At 39.1% G+C, this 25,037-nt stretch overlaps 1 protein-coding gene across 3 annotated transcripts in view; it reads left to right on the top strand.

The window, feature by feature from the left end:
- The window catches only part of CCDC28A (coiled-coil domain containing 28A), a 30,022-nt gene extending 15,426 nt beyond the window's left edge, over positions 1–14,596 (top strand). The window contains exons 1-6 of one of the 3 annotated variants that reach the window (XM_085299290.1): positions 5,134–5,183; positions 6,099–6,301; positions 9,375–9,538; positions 11,988–12,142; positions 12,767–12,789; positions 13,860–14,596. In XM_085299290.1, coding sequence (XP_085155416.1) covers positions 6,144–6,301; positions 9,375–9,538; positions 11,988–12,142; positions 12,767–12,789; positions 13,860–13,914 — 555 coding nt within the window. In that variant the 5' untranslated portion in view covers positions 5,134–5,183; positions 6,099–6,143 and the 3' untranslated portion in view covers positions 13,915–14,596. Of the gene's footprint in view, positions 1–5,133; positions 5,184–5,311; positions 5,477–6,098; positions 6,302–9,374; positions 9,539–11,987; positions 12,143–12,766; positions 12,790–13,859 lie in introns of those variants that run through there. The other 2 variants (XM_085299292.1, XM_085299293.1) reach the window with 2 other exon arrangements.
- Positions 14,597–25,037: the final 10,441 nt, after the last annotated feature.

The raw sequence follows: 25,037 nt of genomic DNA, 5'->3' as shown, positions 1-25,037 counted from the left end.
AAAAGAAGAGTATTTGCAAATAAAAGTGATTACTGGCACAGCATCTTTGGAAAGGAAAAGGAAAGGAAGTAAAAGGAAGGGAAGAGACTGAGTTTGGTCAGAATTAGGGAAGTTTATTCTACCTCCTCTTAAAATAAGATTTCAGCAAATACTCTGCTCTGGTCTAAAACATTCATTATTTTCACAAGACTAGTAAGCATTGTCTCCGCTCTAGTGGACAAGACAGACCTTGAAAATAAAAAAAGGCAGAAGAGGGCCCACCAAAACGTATGGATGCACATAAGGAGGTGCCGAGAGGACAGCATATGGCAGAAGTTCTTACCTTTTCCTGGAAATCAGCATAACTGGGTTCTTCTCTGTGGCTGTACACTAAGTGCTTGTACACTAAGGCACACAGTAAAGGCAGCAAACGGGAGGAATTAAAGGTTTGTATGCAGTTGCAGGGCTACAATCTCATCAAGATCACAGGGTGTGGTGGGATAGCTCACACCACTGAAGTGCTGCCATCGCTGGATGCGAGCTCTTTAGGAAGGACAGGCCAGGCAGTGAGGAGGGGGAATTGCCCTGTGTGTAAGAGAGCAGCTGGACTGCATGGACCTTTGCCTTGGGATGAATGAAGAGCCAGCTGAGAGCAGGATTAGTAGCTACCCAATAATGGCAACTCTGTGGTGGGTGTCTAAGAAGAAGTAGATGAGGACGGACAACTGGAAGAGTTCTCATGTTTGCAGGCCCAGGTCCTCCTGGGGGATTTGAACTGTCCAATTTCTGCTGGCAAGGCAACGCAGCAAAGCACAAGCAATCTAGGAGGTTTCTGAAGTGTGTTGACAACAGCTTCCTGGCATAGAGGGTTGAGGAGCTGACAAGGGGAAGACACTCTGATGGACCTCATACTTACAAACAAAGAAGAACTGGTTGCGGATGTGAAGGTTGGAGGCAGCCTTGGCTGCAGAGACCATAATATAATGGTGTTCAGGATCATGAGAGGAGGAGGGGGGGAAGAAAAGCAAAAAAAAAAAAAATCAGAATCACAACCCTAGACTTCAGGAGAATAGACTTTAGCCTGCTCAGGGACCTGCTTGGAAGAATCCCATGGATATTGTCCTGGAGAGAAGAGAGGTCCAGGGCAGCTGGTTGATTTCCAAGGATCACCTCCTCTGAATCCAGGAACTGTCCATCCCCACATGCAGGAAATCAAGCAAAGTTGGCAAAAGGCCTGCATGGATGAACAAAGAGCTCCTGAATAAACTCAGACATAAAAAGGAAGTGTATCAGAGGTGGAAGCAACGGCAGGTGACCCAGGAAGGATGTAGAGATACTGTGTGAGCAGGCAGGAATGAAGATTATGAAAGCCAAAGCTCACCAAGGGCTGAATCTGGCATGAGACATGAAGGGCAAGAAGGGCTTTTACAAGTCTATCAACAGCAAAAGGAAGAATAGGGAAAATGTGGGTCCTCTGCTGAATGGGAATAGGGACTTGGTGACAAAGGACAAGGAGAAGACAAAGGTACTCAGTGCCCTTTTTGCCTTGGTTTTTTACTGATAAGACCAGCCTTCAGGTATCCCAGGCCCCTGAGACCAACAGGAAGGTCTGAAGCAAGGTAGATTTAACCTCAGTCTAGGGAGCATTTAAACCACTGGACTTACATAATCCATGGGATCTGCTGGCATGCCTCTGTGAGCACTGAGGCGCCTGGCCTCTTTATCTCATTATCTTTGAAAGGTCATGGTGATTGAGGGAGGTTCTTGAGGAGTGCAAGGAAGCAAATGTCACTCCTGTCCTCAAGAAGAGCAAGAAAGAGGATCTGGGGAACTACAGGCCAGTCAATCTCACCTCAACTCCTGGGAAAATGATGGAGCAAATAATCCTGGAAGCCATGTTCATATATATGAAGGACAAGAAGTTGAGTGGGGGTAGTCAGCATAGATTTACAAAGGGGAAATTATGCTTGACCAACTTGATACCCTTCTACAATGAAATGACTAGCATGTTGGACAAGAAAGGAGTAGCTGATATTGTTTATCTTGACTTTAGCAAGGCTTTCAACACAGTCTCCCATAATATCCTCATTGTCAAACTGATGAAGTATGGACTAGATAAGCAGACAGTGAAACAGACTGAAAACAGGCTGAACTGCCAGGCTCACAGGGTTTTGATCACAGGCACAAAGTTCTTCTGGAGGYCAGTTACTAGTGCAGTTTAGTAGTGGATACTGGGCCAAAACAGTTTAATATCTTTGTGAATGACCTGGATGATGGGACTGAATGCACCCTTAGCAAGTTTACAGATGATACAAAACTGGGAGGAGTGGCTAATATAGCAGATGGTTGTGCTGCCATTCAGAGTGACCTCAATAGGCTGGAGAAATGAACTGACAGGAATCTCATGAAGCTCAGCAAAGAGAAATGCAAAATCACAGAATCACAGAATGGTTGGAAGGGACCTCAGGAGATCATCTAATCCAACTCCTCTGCTCAAGCAGGGTTACATGGAGCATGTTAGACAGGATTGCATCCAGGCAGGTTTTGAGTATCTCCAGAGAAGGAGATTCCACAACCTCTTTGGACAACCTGGTCCAGTGCTCTGTCATGCTCACASTAAAGAAGTTCCTCATATTCAAGAGGAACTTCCTGTGTCAGTTTGTACCCGTTGCCTCTTGTCCTGTTGCATGGCACTGCTGAACAGCGTTTGGCCTCATCCCCTTGACRCCCCCCTTAAGGTATTTGTAGACATTGCTAAGATCTCCTTTCTTCTCTTCTCCAGGCTAAACAGGCCAACTCTCTCAGCCTTTCCTCATACTGGAGATGCTCCAGCCCTCTGATCATCCTCGTAGCCCTACACTCCTGTAGCTCCATATCTCTCTTGTACTGGGGAGCCCAGAACTGGACACCGTACTCCAGATGAGGCCTGGAACTGGATGCAGTACTCCTAGATGAGGCCTCACAAAGAATATTTTAAGAATATTAGATTCTAGCTATCACTAGGTTAACCCAACATCTTCTCTAGAAATACTTCCTTAACTTGTGGGCTGACTCTTTTAGAGTTCTAAGAGAGCTATTTAGTTCAGCACCAAGGAAATTGCTCAGTGCTTTTGTAATGAGCAAGGGTTCTAGGAAAGGAGTGATGAACTAGAGCCACCTCTAAGCTGGAAATAAGAGTCATAGTTAAAGATTTATACCAATTTTGTTCCATATATACTGAAAACAATTATTAAGAAATAAAGATGATTTAGGGCAAAATACTTTCACAAAAGTAATACTAATACATTAATATTTTTAAAAAATAAATATTCAAGATGGAAACCTGGTCTGTGTGATCACAACAACAACAACAAAAAGCATTTGGAAAGCCTAAACAGGTGGAAGCAAATTAATGTCTTGAAAGCAATCTTGTAAAAAGTAATTTTAACCAAAACCTTGCTTTTACTAATACCATACTCTACAACTAATTTCTCTTTGGTTTAAATATGACTTTACATCTTTGTTTCACGTTTTCCCTCTCTAGTCTCAAGGATGCCAGGTCATCAATAACGGATTCCCATGACTTTCTTCAAAGATATGATTTTAAGCTTTAAAGAGATTAGGGAAGTTGGGAAATTATTTCTAGATTTTAAAAATAGGGTTTTTTTTAGGCTATSATAGAATTATTGAAGTTTCTTTCTAAGAAAAAGTCATACCCGTAAATAAAAAAAAAAAGAATGCAGAGTATTCTCTGGAACACGATTTTCTAAGTTACCACCTGAGACTTCCAGTAATTCTCCAAGCATATTAGTATACAGTTACCTTGACCATCTGCAAATTCTTTCATTATTTGAGGGTTTATATTTGTAATTAAATCAGAGTAACACGTAAATACCTCTGTCACTCTGTCAAACTACTAAACAAGAAAGAAAGCAATTACAAATACTGGGAATATAATTATTATGATAGCATTAAGAAAATAATTGTTATACATTAGCTATTTTAAGAGAAGTTTTTACTCTGTTTAGCAACGAGAAAGGTAAAAAATATCCAGGGTATAAAGACATCAAGAGTGTATACTGTTGCTGCCATCTGGAGCACAGAGACTCTCATTGACCAGCATCTATCCAGCATCAGACTAAAGCTTCAAAGCTACAAAAATGTTCATGTTTGAGCTTCTGTATCTCTGTGGGTGACAAAGACAGGTCTTGCCCTAGAAGTCATGTGATATGAAATGCTGTACTGCCCAGGAGAAACAATGTATTTTCTAACCTTTCTGCTGCCCTTACATATTTGACATTTTACTCATCTAAAGAGTTACAGAAATGCTTTGCTGCTTTGATTCTGGCTTTCCCCAACATTTCACAGCCCCATTATGAGCCTGAAAATGCTTTTGCAGACTGCTAACCAGAGGGCCCTCAGCCTGCGAACAGCCGCACAACCCAGAGCTGCCCATCGTGCATGCAGCACATGGCTCCTACTCGGGTGGCCTAAAGCCAGCTGTGAGGGATTAGGAAGTCAGTCTCCTCAGGTGCAGTTGAGGAGCACCTGGAGCTGCAGCGCTAGTGCCAGGCCAGAGAGGCTGTCGAGGCAGCTGGCACAGGAAAGGATGGACGTTGACTGCTTCTTGCCGTAGCACACTGAGTGTGCCGTACCCAAAGTATCTATGGCATTGGCACATTTTTATTATAATCGCTATTAATGTAATGCCATGTGTAGACATTCAAGCTAGAAACAGCTGTTGATTYTGAAAGCAGCCTCGGCTCACCGAAGGATACCGCTGCCTCCCCTGCTCGGCGAGAAACTCCCCCCACTCAGGTCCGCTGCAAGCAGCCGTTAACGGCTACTTCGCCCCCTCCCAGCCCCGCCCACCGCAGCGGGCAGTGGGAAGACGCCCGTCCTTTCACGCATGCGCATGGGGGTACGACGCRCTTTCGTCGCGTCGGCATCGGTACCCCGCGCCTGCGCGTTTCTGACGCGCTCTTAGCGCTTCGCCGGCTTCTTGCCGCGGAGGGTTCTGGGCGAGGTAGTTGTTATGCTCGCCACCGGCGCGCCGCGGCGGGCTCCCACAATGCATAGCGCTGAGGCGGCCGGGCAGCTCCGCCCCTCCTCACGATCATGTGACCAGGGCGCCGGGTCGAGCCCCGCCGGCGCTGTGGTGGGGGGAGCGGGGGACGGCGAGGCCGGGGGCCGCGCGGGGCGCCGGGGGCGGGGCCTCCCCACAGGTAGCGAGCGCCGGGGGCGGGGCTTCGCGCTCCGGCGGCCGTTTAACGTGCGCCGGGGAGGGGGTGGGGCGGTGGCGTCGGTGGCTGTTAGTGAGGGGTTGAGGCGGGGGGGGGGGGAAGCGCCCTTCTCGGCTGCCTCGCAAGTCGGGGTTTGGGGGCGGCAGCCTCAGCCTCTTCCTGCCTGCTACTTTGCTTTTCTGGCGGTGCCAGCGATTGGGACTGAAGGAAAGACGGCGTGCGAACCGTGGCGCCCARGATCACGAGTGACCGTGTTAATAAAACAATGATATCATGTAGGCTTTTCTTCRTTAAAATGCAAGAGTCGTTGCTCTAACTTGTGGCGTTTGTGGGTCCAGAGTCTCCAGAGGTGGGGAAGCTGGAAAGAGCTGGCTTCGATATTTATGCCATGGGGTTTATTTTGGTGTGTCTAAAATTTCCTGTTTGTTCTTAAGTTGATTATAGCGGTCAAAGGAGGTGTTTCCTCAAGTCAAGTGATTTTTTGGGTAGTACCATCTYAGAGAGATTAGGCCCCCCTGCACCCAGAGGAGGTTATTTGGCAAGGATGAGTAAACAGCAGCCACATGCCACCACTATTTCTTAGTATTTTGATTGTCCTGTACTTGAGGAGTYGCAGTGTTTTGTAGTAATAATCCATGAGACACACACAATAATATAATTCTGTAGGTACCTGTAGGCTGAAGCCAATGCAGAAGATTTTAATTTCTGACTCTTGCTGATCAAATGGGCCTGGGCAGCTTCTCCCCAAAACTGGATTCTTTTGTTTGAAGAAAGGAGTGACTGCTGATCTTTGAAGAAACTACAAAATTCTGTGCACTGTGGCTTGTTTTTACTGTGCTTTTATTATAAATGTGAGTTTTACTGGATGTTTTGTAACAAATTTTCTTGACTTTATAGGACAAGAAATTAGATGCAGAAAACTTATTTCTTAAGTCAGAAGAAATGGAAGAAAGGAAAATCAAGAGGAGGAGCCCCAAATCATCCACTGCTCACCCTGCTCAGGTTGCTAACTCCAAGAAAAACTCAGTGCCCGTCAGTAAAAGTACAGCCTTTTCAAATCCTGCACCACAACCTGCAGTACAAAAACCAAAGTTAAAACGGTAAGTTTGAGAGCATCTTACAAGCTCAGTCTTAGAGTCAGAAACCTGCCAGTACAAGACAGACTATTGGATCCAGGAGTCTAAATGATTGGCTCAGACAGAATTAAAAGAAAGAAATTCAGATTTGTGAAAATATTTGATGGCTTGTCTTTTTTAATAACTCAATTTTGTTTAATACATTATAATAGTTACTCAGGAGAAATAAAAGGTGCTCAACATACGCATACTCATAAGCTTTATAAAATGTTACACAGTGTACACTCATACCGATAAAGATTTAGCTGGACAGATGATTGCCTGATGTGATTGGTGCAAGACAAGACTGTGATAAAACATCTTGTCATTGTAAAAATGAGAGGTRGCAGAGTCCTAGACATACAGCTCTGAGGAACAAATGCATTATACAGCATGACTGCAAGGTTAGAACTTACAACTGGGACAGAAAATGAAGGACATGAATARGATGAGCTAGAGCAGGAATTTTCAGCTGTTCTTTGTTTGCAGAACTATCACTGAGGGCAGCAGTAGCTTCTGGAACATGCTCCTATACAGAGAGAAGCATTTAGCTCTTTGGAAAGTAACGCTTTGAAGTAGTTTGCATGTTACTAATGATGCATGTATTTTAGTTTGAGGATATTTTCTTGCAAGTGGGAAACTATATTTCTTGGCTGTGGCAGAAATAGTAGATAAATGAGCAAAGAGGGATTTGAATGTTAAATGTTAGCTGGAGAGAGCCAGCTGGGTTTATTGACTTGTAAGAAAAATATTGAAGATTAAACACTGAGTTGTCCTCTTGAGCACTGAAAGGCTGTTTGAAGGAGCCAGGATTGACAGGATTAAAGTACTGTACATATCTTCAATGTAAAGTCTTTATCCATTACTTTTCTGGGAAAAATGCATTAATATTTTGAGGGAAATAATAATAAACCTCTGTCCTCTGTAAATCTGTGGTGCTTGATGCTCGCTGCAGAGTTCACTTAGGACTAAGTAATATTCTGGAAATCACCACAAGATCATTTCTTGTAGCCCACAATATGGAATAAAGAGGAAAGTGTCCTTGCTTTGGAAATAACTTTTTGTGTTAAGTTCTGGAAGAGGACATTTTTACCCAAGTGCTTAGGGAAGCTAAGCAGTGATCACATGGACAATTTCTATAACTTTGCAAGCAGGAATGGTAATTGATAAAACAGAGCTAGGTGAGGACGAACTGTTGTTGTGGTAATGGAATAGGAGTATATGATTATTTTCACTTTCTCTACATTGTTGTGTATCATTGACTTCAAAATACTGAAAAGTATATTTGCATAATTTATTTCCTGAAATCAATTGTGCAAATGTACTTTCATTTTTATTAAAATAATAAAGGGAATAACAAATTATACATTCTTAGTTAAATAGCTATTTTTGGTATATATTATGAATTTCAAATGTAATAAGTTTCTGTGAGTGGTAATATATTGTATTAAACTTCAGATTCAGGTGGAAAAAATATTGACCTTTCTCTTCTTCAAGTCTAACATTGAAGCAGCAATATYCAAAGTTAAATGCAAGTTGAGAACTGTTGCTGTGAGTTTAATCAGAGCATGATATGATTGTTAGTTGGAAGACAGAAGCTGTTAGGTTGGAAGAGAATATTTATTTCCCATAGGAAAGAGAATTTAAGACTTGCAGAGCATGGAATTATTCACGAGAAGGCTGAATTTAAATATGCTCTAAACACATTGTCTTTACTAATGAAATAAAGTCTCTTTACTAAACTTTTTAAATATCTGATAAAATTCTGATTTTTAATTCTTAGGCTTAACTTTTGAAAATGTTTAGAAGATTGCCCTTGAGAAAAAGAATGGGAGGATGGGATGAAGCTAGTCTAGGCTGGTACAGCTGTGATTTTCTTTTGGAAGGGGCCTCCTCTTGTTCCCTACTGTGTTGTTGCCACTTTACATTGGATCTGCCAGTCTTTTTGCCTCAAGATGAGGCATTTCAGTTACCTGATTTGTTGCAGGAATAATTCTGTTACAAAAAAAAAAAAAAAAAGGGGGGGGGGAAGTGTTTTTCACTGAATCAGATTCTTAACTGACTCACTATGAGGCTGCAGAAGTATCCATTTGAAAGTGAGAGAAAGGATAAGTGCACATATGAATGGGCAAATTAGGAATGAAAAATACTTTGTCAGCATCTGACATCAGGTTAGGATGCAGCCTGACAGTGCATCTCTGGATGGCCTATAGAGATGTAATATAGTAATTCTTGCTGGTAATTGTGTGTTTTGTTTCTATAGTGATTGTATATTCCTTTGGATTTATAATGATTATTCAGTTTCATCCATGTAGTTTCCATGGACACATGGTGCTCTGAGTAAACTTCATTACATTTTGAGAAAATGTGTCTAGGATCTAGGAATTTTTGATGGTATTGTAGCAGTAGGGGGTGGAAAAGATTTTTTTTTTTTTTTCATCTAGTTTGACACTTGTTCAGGCTTAGACTAGTTCTATTTGTTATRTGTTAGTGTACAGGAAGTTTGCTTTTGAGTTTAGCAGAGGTGAGTTTAGCAGAATTTGGAGGTTGTTTGAGGGTCAGAAAATTTATCTGAAAGCAAGGCCATCTTCTCATATAGGTTATAATGAATGGTTTTCCACACAGGTTCCAGAGTAGAGTGGTGCGTGACAACTAGAGCGTATGATCAGTGAGGGTTTTTCTCTCAGGATTGAAGCATTCACATGCTTTTAGTGGATTTTTCTATATGTTACATCCTCATGCCTCCTTAGTCCTTGCTAGGTAGTAGTTGTCAGAATATTAAGATGGTTCTCCTCAGAGCCACTACTGATAGGAAAGCAAATAGTTGGGGCTCCTTCATTTTGCAATATCAAATTGTCAAGATCGTGATACTATTCTTTATTTTTAAGACAAACTTGTGATCATCTTTTTAATTTAAAAGCAGTAATTAACGTATCTATCATATTTTTCATTTCATTTTTAAAGCCCAGCTGTAGAGCCATCCTTCATTTTAAAATTCTTAGTAGAAGAGAAAACAGGAAGTAATCCTTTGTTTTGTTTAATAATTTAATTTCTTTAGAGTAATAAAAGAAAAAGCCAAACCTCCAGGAGGGGAAGCAAAAGGGGCACAGGCAGCACCAATCCAGCATTCTTTTCTGACAGATGTATCAGATGTCCAAGAAATGGAAAGGGGACTTCTGAGTCTTCTGAATGACTTCCACTCTGGCAAACTTCAAGCATTTGGTAAATACATGGATTGTCTTTATATAGTAGTTGTTTTTATAGCTATATGATGGTAATCTTTACAAACAAATGTGGTGTATGGACAGACTGACGGCTTGTCATGTTGGTCTCTGCTGTATGAAATTAAGTTAAATATAACTTACTGCATTTTGGAATGGTTTTCCTGTACTTTGAGCTTAGCTTCAGTGTGAGCTGGGTCAAATGCAACTTCTTTATGCCTTCCAACCAACATGGCACACCTAGGACAGTACCTTGGCTTATAAATTTAAGATACCAAGTTTAAAAACACTTATAATAATTATATATGGTATAAATGTAATAAAAATGATTTTATCTCATTTAGCACCTGATTTTGCAGTGTATTAACCCTAGTACATTCCCTATAAGTCATTACTGAATGTCTATAAAATTTCAGTAATGACTTTTATAGAATCCAAATCAAGTTAGTTGTTACCAACGTGAGTGACTCTTTGTGCCTTAGAAYGATCTATTTTACTATTCTAACTACTCTGCAGTAGATGGAAGTTTTAAAAAGCTATGARAGACTCCAGTCTTCAAGAAGGGCAAGAAGGAGGACCCAGGCAACTATAGGCCAGTCAGCCTCACCTCCATCCCTGGAAAGGGGATGGAACAGTTCATTCTGGATGTCATCTGCAGACATATGGAGGAGAAGAAGGTGATCAGGAATAGCCAGCATGGATTCACCAAGGGGAAATCCTGCTTAACCAACCCGATAGCCTTCTACGATGGAATGACTGGCTGGGTAGATGAGGGGAGAGCAGCGGATGTTGCRTACCTTGACTTCAGCAAGGCTTTTGACACTGTCTCCCGTAACATCCTCCTGGATAAGCTCAGGAAGTGTGGGTTAGACGAGTGGCCAGTGAGATGGRTTGAGAACTGGCTGAAAGGCAGACCTCAGAGGGTCATCATCAGTGGCGTGGGGTCCAGTTGGAGGCCTGTGGCTAGTGGAACTCCCCAGGACTCAGGACTGGGTCCCATCCCATTCGTCGTCTTCATCAGTGACCTGGATGAGGGGGCAGAGTGCCTCCTCAGCAAGTTTGCTGATGATACCAAGCTGGGAGGAGTGGCTGASACACYTGAGGGCTGTGCTGCCATTCAGAGAGACCTGGACAGGCTGGAGAGTTGGGCAGAGARGAACCTGATGAGGTTCAAGAAGGGCAAGTGCAGGGTCCTGCACCTAGGAAGGAATAACCCTAGGCACCAGGACAAGCTGGGGGCTGACCTTCTGGAGAGCAGCTCTGCAGAGAAAGACCTGGGAGTGCTGGTGGATGACAGGTTGACCATGAGCCAGCAATGTGCCCTTGTGGCCAGGAAGGCCAATGGTCTCCTGGGGTGCACTGGGAAGAGTGTTGCCAGCAGGTGGAGGGAGGTGATCCTGCCCCTCTCCTCAGCCCTGGGGAGGCCTCATCTGGAGTAGTGTGCCCAGTTCTGGCCTCCCCAGGACAAGAGAGACATGGAGCTACTGGAGAGAGTCCAACAGAGGGCTACAAAGATGATCAGAGGGCTGGAGCATCTGCCCTATGAGGAACGGCTGCGAGAGCTGGGCTTCTACAGCCTGGGGAAGAGCAGACTGAGGGGGGATCTTATCAATGTGTCTAAGTACCTGAAGGGAGGGTGTCAAGGGGAYRRGGMCAAACTCTTTTCAGTTGTCACATGGGACAGGACAAGAGGCAATGGGCAGAAATTGAAGCCCAGGAAGTTCCGCCTGACCGTGAGGGGGAATTTCTTCCTTGTGAGAGTGACGGAGCACTGGCACAGGTTGCCCAGAGAGGCTGTGGAGTCTCCTTCTCTGGAGACCTTCAAGGCCCGCCTGGATGCAACCCTGTCTACCATGCTCTAGGTGACTGTGCTGAGCAGGGAGGTTGGACTAGGTGATCTCCAGAGGTCCCTTCCCACATTAGTGATTCTATGATTCTGTGACTTCTGCTTCATTGTTTCTGCACTCTGTAGAAGGATGCAAGCTTAGTGATAGGTCAGCATATTACATTACCTCTGGACTGATTGTATGAGAGAAGGTGAAAGGTCTCTGTTATAGAACGTGTTAGTTACAAGAGAGAAAACTCCATGAAAAATCGAAAGTAGGAAGAAGATTCATTATGGTCACATATGCTTTTAAAAATATAGGACCTTTCTAATAGGAGACAAATTCAGACCATAGCCAGCAACTGTATACTTTAAAAGTCAGTATAGTACATTTGGTGGTTATCATAAATTCAGCACAACATAGTATCAGATGGAAGGACAGACACTTCAGTTGTGAAGCAGGATGAAATCATGCAAAAAGTAGATCAGATGTTTAAATTTGTCTTCTCTGATGTCAGTTAGAGTTGTAGGATTTTTGTCATGTTGAGCTATGACTTTACACCTTCACTTGCTCTTTCAGGTTTCTTTCTTTAAAGCTTTCGTTTTGTTCGTTTGTGCCGTTTAGGAAATGAGTGTTCCATAGAGCAGATGGAGCATGTGCGGAGTATGCAGGAGAAGCTTGCTCGTCTCAACTTGGAGCTCTATGGGGAGCTGGAAGAACTCCCTGAAGATAAAAGAAAACTAGCTAGTGACTCTAATTTGGATAGATTACTATCAGATGTAAGTATAAGGAAGGCAGAAAACATTGAAGCTTGTCCACACAACTAGGCTCAGAAATAAAACACTCTATTGGATGAGTAATGATTCAGCCTACATTCCAATAAATTTACAGTTGAGGAAAACACAGCTCTGTAATGAACAAGACGTAAGGTCTTCATATTGGTTTTGAGAAATACAGCACCTTGTTGTTTTCTTTCCTTAGGTTGCTTCTTGTTTTGGTGATTAGAGCAGTGTAACAGTAAACTATGTGAGGATGTAGGCTTATCAGCCCTACATATAGGGGAGACCACACATAACAAGGAATTTAGGTCTATATATTCTAGACTTTCAATTTCTTGTTTCATTAGTGCATTATTTCTGTAAACAACAAAATTGTTAAAATTTCTTTAAATTTCCTGAGATACCTAGATTTAAATTTAATTTGGTACTTAGCTCTGTTGGTGTAGAATTAAGTGCTAGTTTGCTTTGCTTTTTGTAATAAAAATAAGTATTTCCACTTAAACCAATAATTATTATTTTCATTTCACCATCTTAATATATTTGTTTCAGTATATTAGCATAATTGTTGCATTTATTTGACTAACTGAAATACCATTTCTGATACTTTTTACATTTATATTGCAGCTGGAAGAACTGAATTCATCTATGTATCCTTTTTCTTAAATGTCTATTTCACATTATAATTATTAGCTATAACTGAATTATACTATATTTCTCCAATAACTGTGTCTTCATAGGGATCAAATCTCTTCAGTAATATCCCTTCTTTTTAATTAGTATTGTAATATATCATGGACTTTAAGTTTTTCCAACATATAAATGGCTGGATCTTAAACTGCCATATGACAAACAGCCTGTAATTAGAAGTATTATTTAGCAGGTACAGCATATTAGACATGTCGACAGTGGATAGCAAAGCCCATCAGAAGCAGATTTTCTTTACATATATTTTGCTGAGAAACTGAAGCAAACATACATAGCATTATTCCTTCTGTGGTATTCAGAAATATTCCGTCCCACTGATAAATGACTCCTATTACCATTTAGTTTTTCTAAAAATATATGCAACTTTTTATTGCTGGCTTTACTGTGAATTCTGTGGTAACCTGATTTTTTATTTCTAAGGTCAGACTATGATTGAGTCAATTATTTCAACTGAGCTTTGGTAACTGAACACATGTGTTCTTAGCCTGTCCATAAGTCAAATCTAAATAGGGTATTTATCTTCTATATTGTGCTTTTGATGAGCTATCGCTAGAGATGACGGGTGATACACTCAGTCTGTAGTATAGTCTAGCTATTTCTGATTTTACACACTTCCTACTCATTGAGGAAGGACCATCCAGTGGGTGGGACTCTAGTTTGGAATATAGAATATTGTGCTAGTATATACATCCTCTCTGTCTGTGAAAAGCTGAGGCTAGATCTCAAAGAATGCAAGTGGAATGTGATAAAGATATCCCATAATAATGATACAAATCCTCTGGCATCCTCCTTGAATTGCCAGCTTACTCTGGAGATATGTAATGCTTAAGTCTCATTGAGGAAGATTGATTTACCAGTTAAGCACTAGCATGGGATGTAGACCTGTATTTATCTGGGCTGGTATATACCTGTTGCAGGAGTAAGTAAGTGTAGCATAATTTTCTATAACATTACTGTCTTTTTTGTCCCTTACTGACATGTGACAGTTTTATTCCTTAATGGTTTTATCCAGACAAAAATTGCATTTAGCAGATGCTCAAGATATTCCAAATAGTGGAACAGGCTGAAAGCACAGCTTTCTTGATTTGAATTCTCCCAGAAACTTCTGTTTTTCCTATCAGTGGAGTCTGGAGTTACACAACAAAGAATCAAAGTGTAAATTCAGGTGTTTATTTTTACACATTCCTCTTTGAGTATGGCATTATGTCAGGACTCAGTACCTAGAGATTTAATTATGTTTCTGTGATGCTATGCTTTACATAATTGCCTTATTTWATACAAAAAATTGGGGAAACATGGAAGTAATTTCTTCTGCTTGGTGTTCTTCATATGTCTGAAGTGATATATGTATATAAGTTCACTAGTATTTCTCCAATTTTGATTGAGGTAGCAGTGTTGTTACCTTTCTGATTGATATGTAGACAATCTGCACACTACCTTCAGTGTGTTTTGTTGACCAGTGATGCCACTGAATTTTTATTAATTTATTATTAATAAAAGTAAGACTTATAAATACATGACATGTTTTATTTAAAGAAGTTGCTATCTGTTCGGCTATGTTAAGATATTAATTCTTGCGTGATTGAATTTCTTCAGACTTGACTTATTCCACTGCTTGCAATAATTGTAAAATGTCACTAAATTAAAATTATCATACATGCTATCAGTCCACATAATTGGATGAAGTATTGTGAAAAATCCAAAATTGCATAAATRCAGTTATTGTTCAATAAATCCAATATAAACGAATTTCATTCTCATTTTCTTTATTTTGTAGCAAAGCATCCCTTACATTAATGAGAGTTTTCACCTTTTAGTTATTTCAAGGGTATGAGGGGGAAGAACTATATAATAAAGTGCACATATAATAAAGTGTGTGTACTTCTGCTCATAGCTTTTCTGCCCACGTAGCAATATACTTTTTTTCAGTGAGTTGTTAATGGATCAAAGGTTCATAAATCACGCTACCAGCTAGCAAACACAAACTGGCCGTATAGTGTTTGAGCAACAAAACAAGAGCTGCTAAAACAAATCCCTGGCAATAGCAGTCATTCCTGTGTTACAAGTAATCTGGTATAAATCAGTATCTTTGTGTTCACAGCCAGAGGGGGGAAAAAAAAATCCATATTAGTGTAAACCCTGGCTGGTTTTAGATGCAAAATTTCAACATTGTTCCATCAAAATATGCCTTAGTACTGGATTTTTTTTTGTGCAGCTTTTAGATAATACGTTCAGATTCTGTACTGTGTATACTTACTCTACAGAGTGTACTTACTCTACAAAGAGTAAAATCTTTATCCTTCTACTTCAGGGTGAAGCTTTTATCACTCCAGAATAGGCACATGGCCAGGGAATAAAAGATACTAAATTGGAAAAGCAGCTTCTTCAGCCACAAGACGGAGTATTGCATTCTGTTAGCTCCAGCTCCTTTCTGAATCCATGTAGCTTCAAGTCTGTACTCTGGAGTGAGAACATTTAAATACCGGTGTGCTCTGAATACAAATTCCCCCTTTAATACTGATACTCCCTGGCTCATCTGCCAGGAGTATCTCAACAGTTAACCAATAGGACCCCAGGCTCTTCCTTCTGGATGTTCTTGTTCTTTTAATGACTTCATCTTCTTCCTTTTGAGATTTGTTAGGGTGTTTGCATGCTGGCAAAAATCACGTACTACTCCCAGCCTGCTGCTGGATACGTACCTGTAATGTTGTGAAATCCAAAGAGAACTTTGGAGAATGTACACCTCACAAAATGAAGCTGTTTTTTTTTTCACACTTTAACCAATAATTAGGCCTTTATCCTTTTCTGCACAGTAACTTTTCACTGTTGGCACTGTAGCCTAGTTTCTGTGCAGACTTCTGGATGTGTTTCCAAGTGACATGGCGTAAGTATGTCCTGGGATTTTAAAGAAACAATATTCTATGGCATTGACTGCTAATCAGGCAATGCAACAAGAAAATGCTTAAGTGATACATACAGATAATTTCATAAAGTGAGAGTGATTTTGCCAGAAGAGCTCAATTTTCTTACTGGTTCATTAAACAGAAATTTGCTATGTAGAAAAGCAGTGATTGTTCTACTAGGCTAAACAAATGAAGCTTTTTTAATCTCTCCTGGCAAGACAGAGTCACCATTACCCTGGAGTCTTCCTGCAGTTGTTTTAGATTGAATCTGTTTTTATCATTATTGTACACAACACAGATGAAATACTATCGGAGCTCTGAACAGCGGCGCTAATACTTTCCTGTATCCTCTGAACTATTTTGCCTAGTACAGCCTCAAATACTTTTTTCCACGTCTGCCATGAATTAGTGATCCCTTGTGATCACAGGTCACCAGCAAAACCAGAACTATCCCATGCAAGGAAGAAGATTCACATCCTTTGGAAGCTGAGCACCTGCAGGGCATCTGTAGCTTGTGTCCAAAGCTGATGGGGACCACGGGGTGCAACTCATTGTGCGGTTGCTTTTGGGCGTGCTAACCCTCTCCCTACACCACTGCAGCAAGCACCCTTGCTTCTCATGAGATTCTTCAACAGCCTGGAAAGCAAGGCACATTTTCTTTCAGAGTTAAATGGGTATCATAAACTCCTGTTTATATCTACAGGAGGAGAAGGCTGACATTATATTTTTGCCTCTCTTAAAAGTGTTTTWAAAAAAARGGGGGGGGGGGAGCAGCAAGTAGTATTTCTATAGCTATTGCTACAGATTTGTCAAGTGAATTGCTACAGTTCTGCAAAAATTTCATGAAATTCCTTGGAACTAGACCAGCTGTCTGCTTGGATTGCATAAGTGGGACCTTAAGCTATGTCAATCTTTCCCCCTCAAACAACCTGTAAGTTTCAAAGCGTATTGGTGACAATATTTTTTCAGTAGTGTGGACCTTTTGGTTGCACCTTTTTTCTCTTCTTTGTGCACCTGACGAGAAATAAAAATTTTTAAAAAAAGCTCTCTACAATCACTCCACCTAACATAGGAAGAAATATCTTGTCTACTAACCACTACTATACAGAACTGAGAAGATTCCCTGTCCCACAAAATCCCACTCCTGATCTTGCAGTTAGATCTGAGCAGACTTGGTCTATATTGAGCTTCCACAGTATGTATACTTGCAATTTTTGCATGTACATAATGCATAGGTCTAATTCAAGGTGTGCACATAAAAATAAATCTTGTTGTCAAGCTTAACAGTTTTTTAGAAAGATACAGAAATTAGCACTTTTTTCTTCAAATGTCTTAAGGCCACAGGCAATCAGAAGGCAAGGAGACCACATGCATTCCAAATTAAGAAACTAAGATTCTCTCAGCACCTGCAAACAAATGTACTACTTTAACACAATCCATTAATGCAGCATGATCGTTAATTTTCGGATAGATACAGGAAAATTTTGTGACAAGTTCTTTGAGAGAATGAGCTTTTCTTTATATTTACCTGGTAAGAAACTGACCACATTTATAGACCCTTGCCTAGATATGAAAAACATATAATTACAGTCTTTTGCAATTATAAAAGTAGACAGGCCATAAGTGTTCTGAGAGAACTAACTCCTTTTCTGTTATCTTGTTGTTTGAAGAGTTGTTCAGAGATGAAAATGTATTAACCTTGAATGGTTCCTGTCCTACACCTAGCTGACAACAAATACAGTGCTTGCAGGCAGAATATTTCCTGTGGCACCAACTTTTATTACCTCACTCCAAGATAAAGCTGTGGAACCTCAGTGAACCCAAAAACAGAAGACAAGAATGAGGAACAAAAGTTAAAGGCAAAGCAAAGTGTCTAATAAAAGAGGACTTGAAAAAGATAAGAATTAGTACTATTAAATTAACTGCCTCTTTCTTCTAAAATAGTAAGGCAAACTATTCGAACAGCTAGAGATCTTTTGTTCAGGAAAATATATTGAACTCTAAAAATAACTTTTAACATAAAGGAGCAAGTCCTGAAAAGAGATGTTTTTGAGTATACTGTAGTTTTGAAGTACTCTTGGTTGTGTGAAGTAACAGATACAAATTTTTCAAGGCCTGCTGACTGAATTCTATTAGCATTCAAACTATTTTACAACTGGGTAAAAGGAGAAAAAGCATAACAACAGGTTCAGCTGGAAAAGAAATACTTGGTTAAATTTGAAACATCATTTTATGTGAATTTAGTAAAATCACTAACAAAGGGGAGTATTACTGTAGAGTTCAAGGGCATATTAGATCCTCACAAACCATGCACAGCATACTGAGACTTGATGAATATGCCATGTTCTCCATATTTGATGGAGATATATGGATATAGATTATTAATACTTATTCAGTATCCCTACTGATCCCCATTTATGGTTAGGTTGTAATTTAAAGGATTTCACCCTTATACAGACCCACCCACATAAAGATTTTGAAGAGTACATCTTTCAGCATCAGTGTGATACTTAGCATTTTCATTTATTTAACTCATCAAACCACATTATGTTAGAAATCTTTTTAAAAAAAATTTATTTCTACTCATTAGAGAAATTCAAAAATGCTAACTCAAATTCTTCACCTTCTAAAAGTCAAAGAATCTAGTATTTTTCTCCTATTTCTGTATTTCTTGAAACATAGTTCATGACTTGAACACACAGGTTATCACACTCTGCTCTTTCACATAAAAGATAAAATAAATAATTACATGTTTCCCATATAAAGGCAATAAAACCAAACTCCTGTCCTATGATAGGTGCAGCCATGGGGGAATGCTTTGTCCATATGAACTGTCAAGATTCTTACGAGAAATCAATGATTCTGTTTTCACATAGCTAATTTCCCTAACTTTTCCCACATATAAACACACGCTACCAGGAAGAACATCACATACAATACATGTTTTGAAAGTACTTTTTTCTAGACAAGAGTTATTCAGARCTTACCCATCACAGGGAAGCTGGGCATAGAGCTCACTTTTAAAAAGTGACAACAGCCAAAACAGGCATAGACTATTCTAAACCACACTAGAATGCAAACAGGTTTACTGTGTGTTAGGGTAGTTCCTCTAGGCATTTTATCAGCCCTCATGCTATCAAACATGACATCGCTCATGYACAATATTATACACAATAATCATTYTCCCCCATATGCAAACATGGAGTTCTCAGTTCAGCGATTGTTTAACATTGCTAATATAGAACATGTTTTAGCATGTATGACAGGAAATCCACTCCCTTTTAATTATAAGTAATTAAATTTGCTGTCAGTGATTTATGCCTCATGCAATCTCAGTATAGTCATGACAAAACATGGGCTTTATTTCTCATAGCCTTTTTTTTTTTTTTTTTTTTTTTTTTTTTTTTTTTTGATATGACTGAGTACATACCAAATGTTTCTACTGACCTCCAAGAAGTACCTGTCAGCATGCAGTGTAAAACATTTGATAGTGGGAATAAGACATCAAGCTAGGCCCCATATAATTGCACTGTAAATAAAAAATAAAATAAAATAAAAATTAAAAAAAAAAAAAAAGATTTTTTTGGACATACATACATCAATAAAGCAGAACAATCTAAATACATCTCTAGGCTCCCGCTGGCTCATAGCAAGGGATCATAACAGGCTACTGATTGTTCAAGTAAATGCAAACAAGCTGCAGATCAAGGTGATACCTTTTAATTTGCGGGTGCCACTGTAAAAAGACTTCATATCACAGATCACTGAGGGAATTTGCATGTTTCTTTGCTCCTGAGAATGTGTTGGTATTGCTATGAACAAGTTTAACATTTCTTAACAAAAATGTTTCTATCTTCCATTACATTTATTGTTACTCTGTATTCTACAATTCTTAGAAATTTTTTTAAAAACTTGCAGGAGAAAGATACTCCTTCAAAATCATTCTTTCAGCTTTGCTTTTGAAGACACAAAAGATGCATCTAGTTTTAATATGGCAGCAGAAACTGACTGTAGCAACCTCTTTAAAAMCAATGTTCAAAACGTTCAAAATACTGGAGACAATTTCAAAATAAAATACAAAGTGGCTCTCAGAATGCAATGATTAGGAAGGAAAATAAATCATATTGCACATAAGAAGTAACATCAAAAATGCAGATGTCTGTGTTCACATCATCTGGCTTTTTGGAACACACCTATCTGGATGGAGGGGCTGAGCTGCTTTCTTCATCCTAACACACCTTTGATTTTGGTGCAGTGGTGATTCCCTTCCTCTGGAAGCAATTGCAGTAGATGCACTGTAAAATACAATGTCTTCATATTTAATGGGAACTATAAGGCTTTTATCCCAAGAATGTGAAATATGATTTTGGATAGAAACTTGATTTCTAAGCAAGGCAATGTCTGGAAATACCAGCCTTCTCTTTTACATTCCAGATTGGCCTGAAATTATTGTTCCCAGGAGTGTATGAAATTAGTCCAACAGATCTGATTTAAAACTACAAGCATTGATTCAAAAATCCATGCACAGAACAAAAAAATAGCTGTCCCTTTGCAGTAACCCAGCACTCAAGAGGTTGCTAGTCTGAAGTGGAAAATTGGACACCCATTTCTTACTTTTTTTCTCAACAGTGGGATATTAACATATTTTGAAAGTTGTGCTCCCCTTGGACTAAATCTTTGTGAAAAGACAAGTGTGTTCTGTGTGGATTTACAAAGAAAATGATTAATCTAATGTTTCTTTATATACATCAAAAGCATGCTTTTAAACTCCATGCGTCCCCACAGGACAGCTCTGCCATAAAAAGCACTATGACATAGCCTAAAATTAAACAGATTAGCTGAACTGTGTAAGTTTAGAAATCTACATTTCCACATTATTAGGTCATGAAGTTTGTTTTTCTGCTAGAAAAGCTGGCTTTCAGTAGCAAATGAAAAATATCTTACAACAGAATTCTGTATTATTTCTGTAAACATACTTAGCCAAATAAATGTTGGAAAGCTGGATCATGAACAAAAGAACAACCACGAACGCTCTGTTTGGATGGAGTTTCAGAAACATTTTTAAACCAACCTTTATTATATTAAACAGAAATTACTAAGTTAGAAATGTACAATTTTGGAAACACATGTCAACCTGGGACACTCTCAAGAAGAATAAAGAATGGAAACAAGTTGYTCTTTGTCACTATTCATCTTATTAACGCAATCATCAGTCCTATTTCCTGTGGATATGTCTGTTTAGATCRGCAAGCAGTCTTTGTATAGAATTTGATAAATATTAAGGAGTGGCAAACTTTAAAATGGCAACTAGGCCTCCCTCTAACAGGACACAATCAGGGAAATGATGCTTCRTCTCCAATCTTCACCTCTGTGCTGCGGTAATTAAAAGCGGTGAAATGAGTACTTTTGTAATAGCAAGAATAGGTTCGAAAAAGAGAGCCCCAGAAGGCCATTTTTAGACTGCCGGGCAGATCCCATCCATGCTTTGGTGTCACGTATGCTTCACTGTAACAGCACCAATTTAGACCACTACTGCAGGCACAGAAATCATGTGCACATGTAAAATACAGTAACCCTCAGAAGAAGAACATATTTAAAGGCCTCTGGAACTAAATCACTGTAGATACCATGAGCTGCAAGAAAAATGTGTACCAAGATAAAACATATTGCTGTGTACGACTCCCCGTCAAAATGTGAGCTGCACACAGAGCTGCTTAGTACCTTCGCTATAGTAGTTAGCAGTAATAAACCATAMGACAAGTATGTAGTAACTATTTAAAGTAACTAATGTAACATGTAAAACTTTGCACATTCAGCTCTGTTTATCTTTGATACTGACAGTAAAACTTAAATAAACACTGAGCAAGAATTTGACTAGACTTTAGCAGGGGGGTTAATTGAACCTGTTCAGATACAATTATGCAAATAAAACAATACCTAATACCCGGAGGAAACAACAACTTAATGTAAGAACACACACTAACAACTTCATTGTGCTATAAATATATATTCAGTGCTTAGTTAGGTGATTCTGGTTCTGGTACTATGGTCCTCCTCTTTTCTTACTCCAAGACTGGAGTCCATATTAGCAGCATCTTGCAATAAGCAGTTGCTGAACACAGAGCCTGCCTGTCACTGCTTACCAAGTACCTTCTGCTCAGAAGGTCAGTCTATAAAAGGTTCACTCAAGTACAACGGTTGACGCTCCAGCTAGAGCAGCACTGCAGCTTGTTCTACCAAGATATGAGAGCGCAATGGAGCCTCACCAGCAATTCTCACCTCTGGCATGTGTGAAGAGACCTCGCATAAACCTACACCTGAACAAGAATCACTAGTGCAACAAGCAAGTTCAAATTCTTCCTTCAAATATTACCAACGTGATTAAGCATTCAAGAAGGCATCTGCCTGATCCCACATGACTGGTATACTCCAGGAATAATCTGTGATCGATGGTTTTGTTCTCAGAATAAGCGCATGATGTCTGGATCCTGAACAGCAATAAAGTGAAAACTACAAATGAACCAGAATGTGAGGCAAAGAAAAATCAGCTTAAATTTTCTTTTCATGATCCTTTTCAGCTCAGTTTTGGAAAATTGCAACACTGTTTGTTTAACATTTATGAAGGAATTTAAAAAGGCCACACTTAATACATTAAATGTTATTACTTACAGGAAAATAATAATGCATTTTATAATTGGTTTAAGCAAGTCTCAGAGGGAAAGATGCCTGATTAACTGCAGATTCATAAAATGCAGCTTGGTTTTCCAGAGCATCAGATTACTTTTGACGATTTCTTAGCTGCATTTTTAATTTTGACCCAAAATTGAGTTTATAAAATCATTCTCTCATTGTCCATTTTTGATTAGTGAAACAATTGAAGTGCTTTAGTCTTCAAAGTCCTCATAAAAACAGATTCCGACTCCTAGGAAATATGATAATCTTTTGAAAAAATAATGTCACTAGCTTAGTTTTTACTTCCAACTTAATTCATTTCCTTTTAGTTTTGTCTAGGAATCTGAAAGCTGTTAAAGCTTCATCTGACACTTTTAACCCATGAAATAAATATAGTAAGTGGATGAACATAGCTCAATTTTATGAACTCTTCACGTAAAAGTCACCATGGATAAGGACTGAATGATTAATCCAACTAAGTATCACACTAAACCACTGTGGATAAACGGGTTATCTTACTGTTGGTTAATAAAGAAAAATCCATTAATATTTTCTTATTTCCTTACTTCAGAAATATCATATACGGAAAACTCAGAACTTAWCCCTGAACAAAGTGAGACTTGGTCCATGCCATCAGGTGCACTGTCCTCTTTTCAGTAGAAGGTCCCTTGAGAGGCGCAAGCCTTTAGCAGTTTGATAACGCAATCAGATAATGCACTTACCTTGCAGTTCTTGGGGTTTAGTTTCCATGGCTGTTTTAAGTCAAATGAATGTTTTGTGTCCTTCCTTACTTTCTTAAGGACATTCACCTGTGTCAGAAAGCCACTGCTCAGTTTAGAGTCGTGTCAAATTTGTTTATAAATTAGATACCGGACACACAACCTGCCACGGGGCTCTTAAAATAGGAGGGAGGTGTGAATATATATGAGCAAAGTTTACTTTTCATAACTAAAACCTGTCATACAGGATGAGTTGTGACACTTAACTAGTAGGGATGTAGAACCTTAAAAATATTTTCTCAAGAATTTATCACTGCATTAAGTTTGATTGCATTGCTAATATTTCTTTTAAAAAGCTTATTGCAAAAAAATACTTTAAACATATTTCCTACTCAAATGCAAAAATTTTTATATTTAATTCTCAAAGAGACTACAGAAAATAAGATACCTTTGAATGAAAAGACTTGCCACAGAGTAAATAAGAACAACATGTAAGCCAGCTGATACAGTTATAGGAAGTAGAATTAGTTGTTCTAGAGTTTTCTGTATATTTTTCATCTGTAATTTATTATGTAAGTGCTAGAAAGTGAAAATGACCAGGAAAATAGACATAGAAATGGTCACACTAGTACTTTTTAATAATTGTTACTTTTTGCTAAGCAGATGCCTAGAAACTATGATTACATTGGAATATGTACATAGAATTCAGAATCGAATACATTTCAATGATTACATCATTTTGATCTGTGTACTTTTAACAATAAGTAACCTTGCCTTAAATTCAAGCTTCTGTTGTTCTCTAATCAAAGAAAAATCATTTCTAGATAAGAAAGAGCAGAAAAAGATTGTTTTAAATGTGATCAGAAAAAACAGTGAAACTTCGAGGTAGTGCTTCAATTGTTAGTCCCTACTCTATTGAAACTTAACATTATTGACTTCAGAAAGAAAAAAAAAATTATTCAGCCTTAGAGTGAATAAAAAGCTCTGCTCCATGCAGGAATATATAGAATACATCATCCTCAGAAATCACTAACACAACATTTTCATTACAACTTCAGAGCTCTCCTAGAATAAAATTTAGTTTAAAWTTTTTTTAATAAACATATTTCACTGATGTCCAGGACTGTTCATACAGTTGATACTGGAAATTGTGAAGAAGTATTATTTTATTCTGCTGAAAATGTTTAGTTTATTTCACTAAATCAGCATTGAGCCATCCTGTGTTAATTCTCAAATGATGTTCTCCAATATCAAGATCTTACAACTAAATGTGTTCTAGAAGATAAGATAGGCAAGCAAGAATCTGATCAAAAGAGCACTAAAATGGTATCCACCTTCTCAAGTCACAGGAAACCATACTGCTGTCTGAGGTGCAGGAGCAGCTGGGAACCATTACCCCACTTTCGCTCATACTGCTGACTTTTCAGATCCATATGCATAGAAGGTTGTGATTTTTCTTTAGTGACCATATATAATAGCAAAAAATAAGACAGTTCAAGAGGTCTAGCACTAGAAATGACCGCAGCTCTGGCTCTGCCATTAGGCCTGAGTTGGTAGATTTCCGTGTTAGTACAGAACTTTGCTGAAATAAGGCTCTACACAGAGACAGAAGCTTGTGTTACACTTCCACAAGAACTGCACATTTCTATTCTACACCAAAAAGTCCATCTGACACTTCTAAGACTGGGTCAAAGAGCAAATGAAAGATGAACAATTTAGTTTGCAAGGAAATAGACCATCTTGACAGTGCAATATTGCAACACTGTAAGTAAAGGGCCAAAATGCAAAAAACAAACTAGGCCAAGTACAGTCTAAGAGTTAAGTAAGTGCCAATACATTAAGCACTGATATGATCACTTATAATTGCAATGCACCTATGAAAGACACAAGGTATTT

Source organism: Rhea americana, unplaced genomic scaffold, assembly GCF_003343005.1.
Source record: "Rhea americana isolate MKP2758 unplaced genomic scaffold, rheAme1 scaffold_149, whole genome shotgun sequence".
Classification (NCBI taxonomy): Eukaryota; Metazoa; Chordata; class Aves; order Rheiformes; family Rheidae; genus Rhea; species Rhea americana.
The sequence above is the reverse complement of the archived record's forward strand: the minus strand, read 5'-3'. Positions and strand labels throughout refer to the sequence as shown.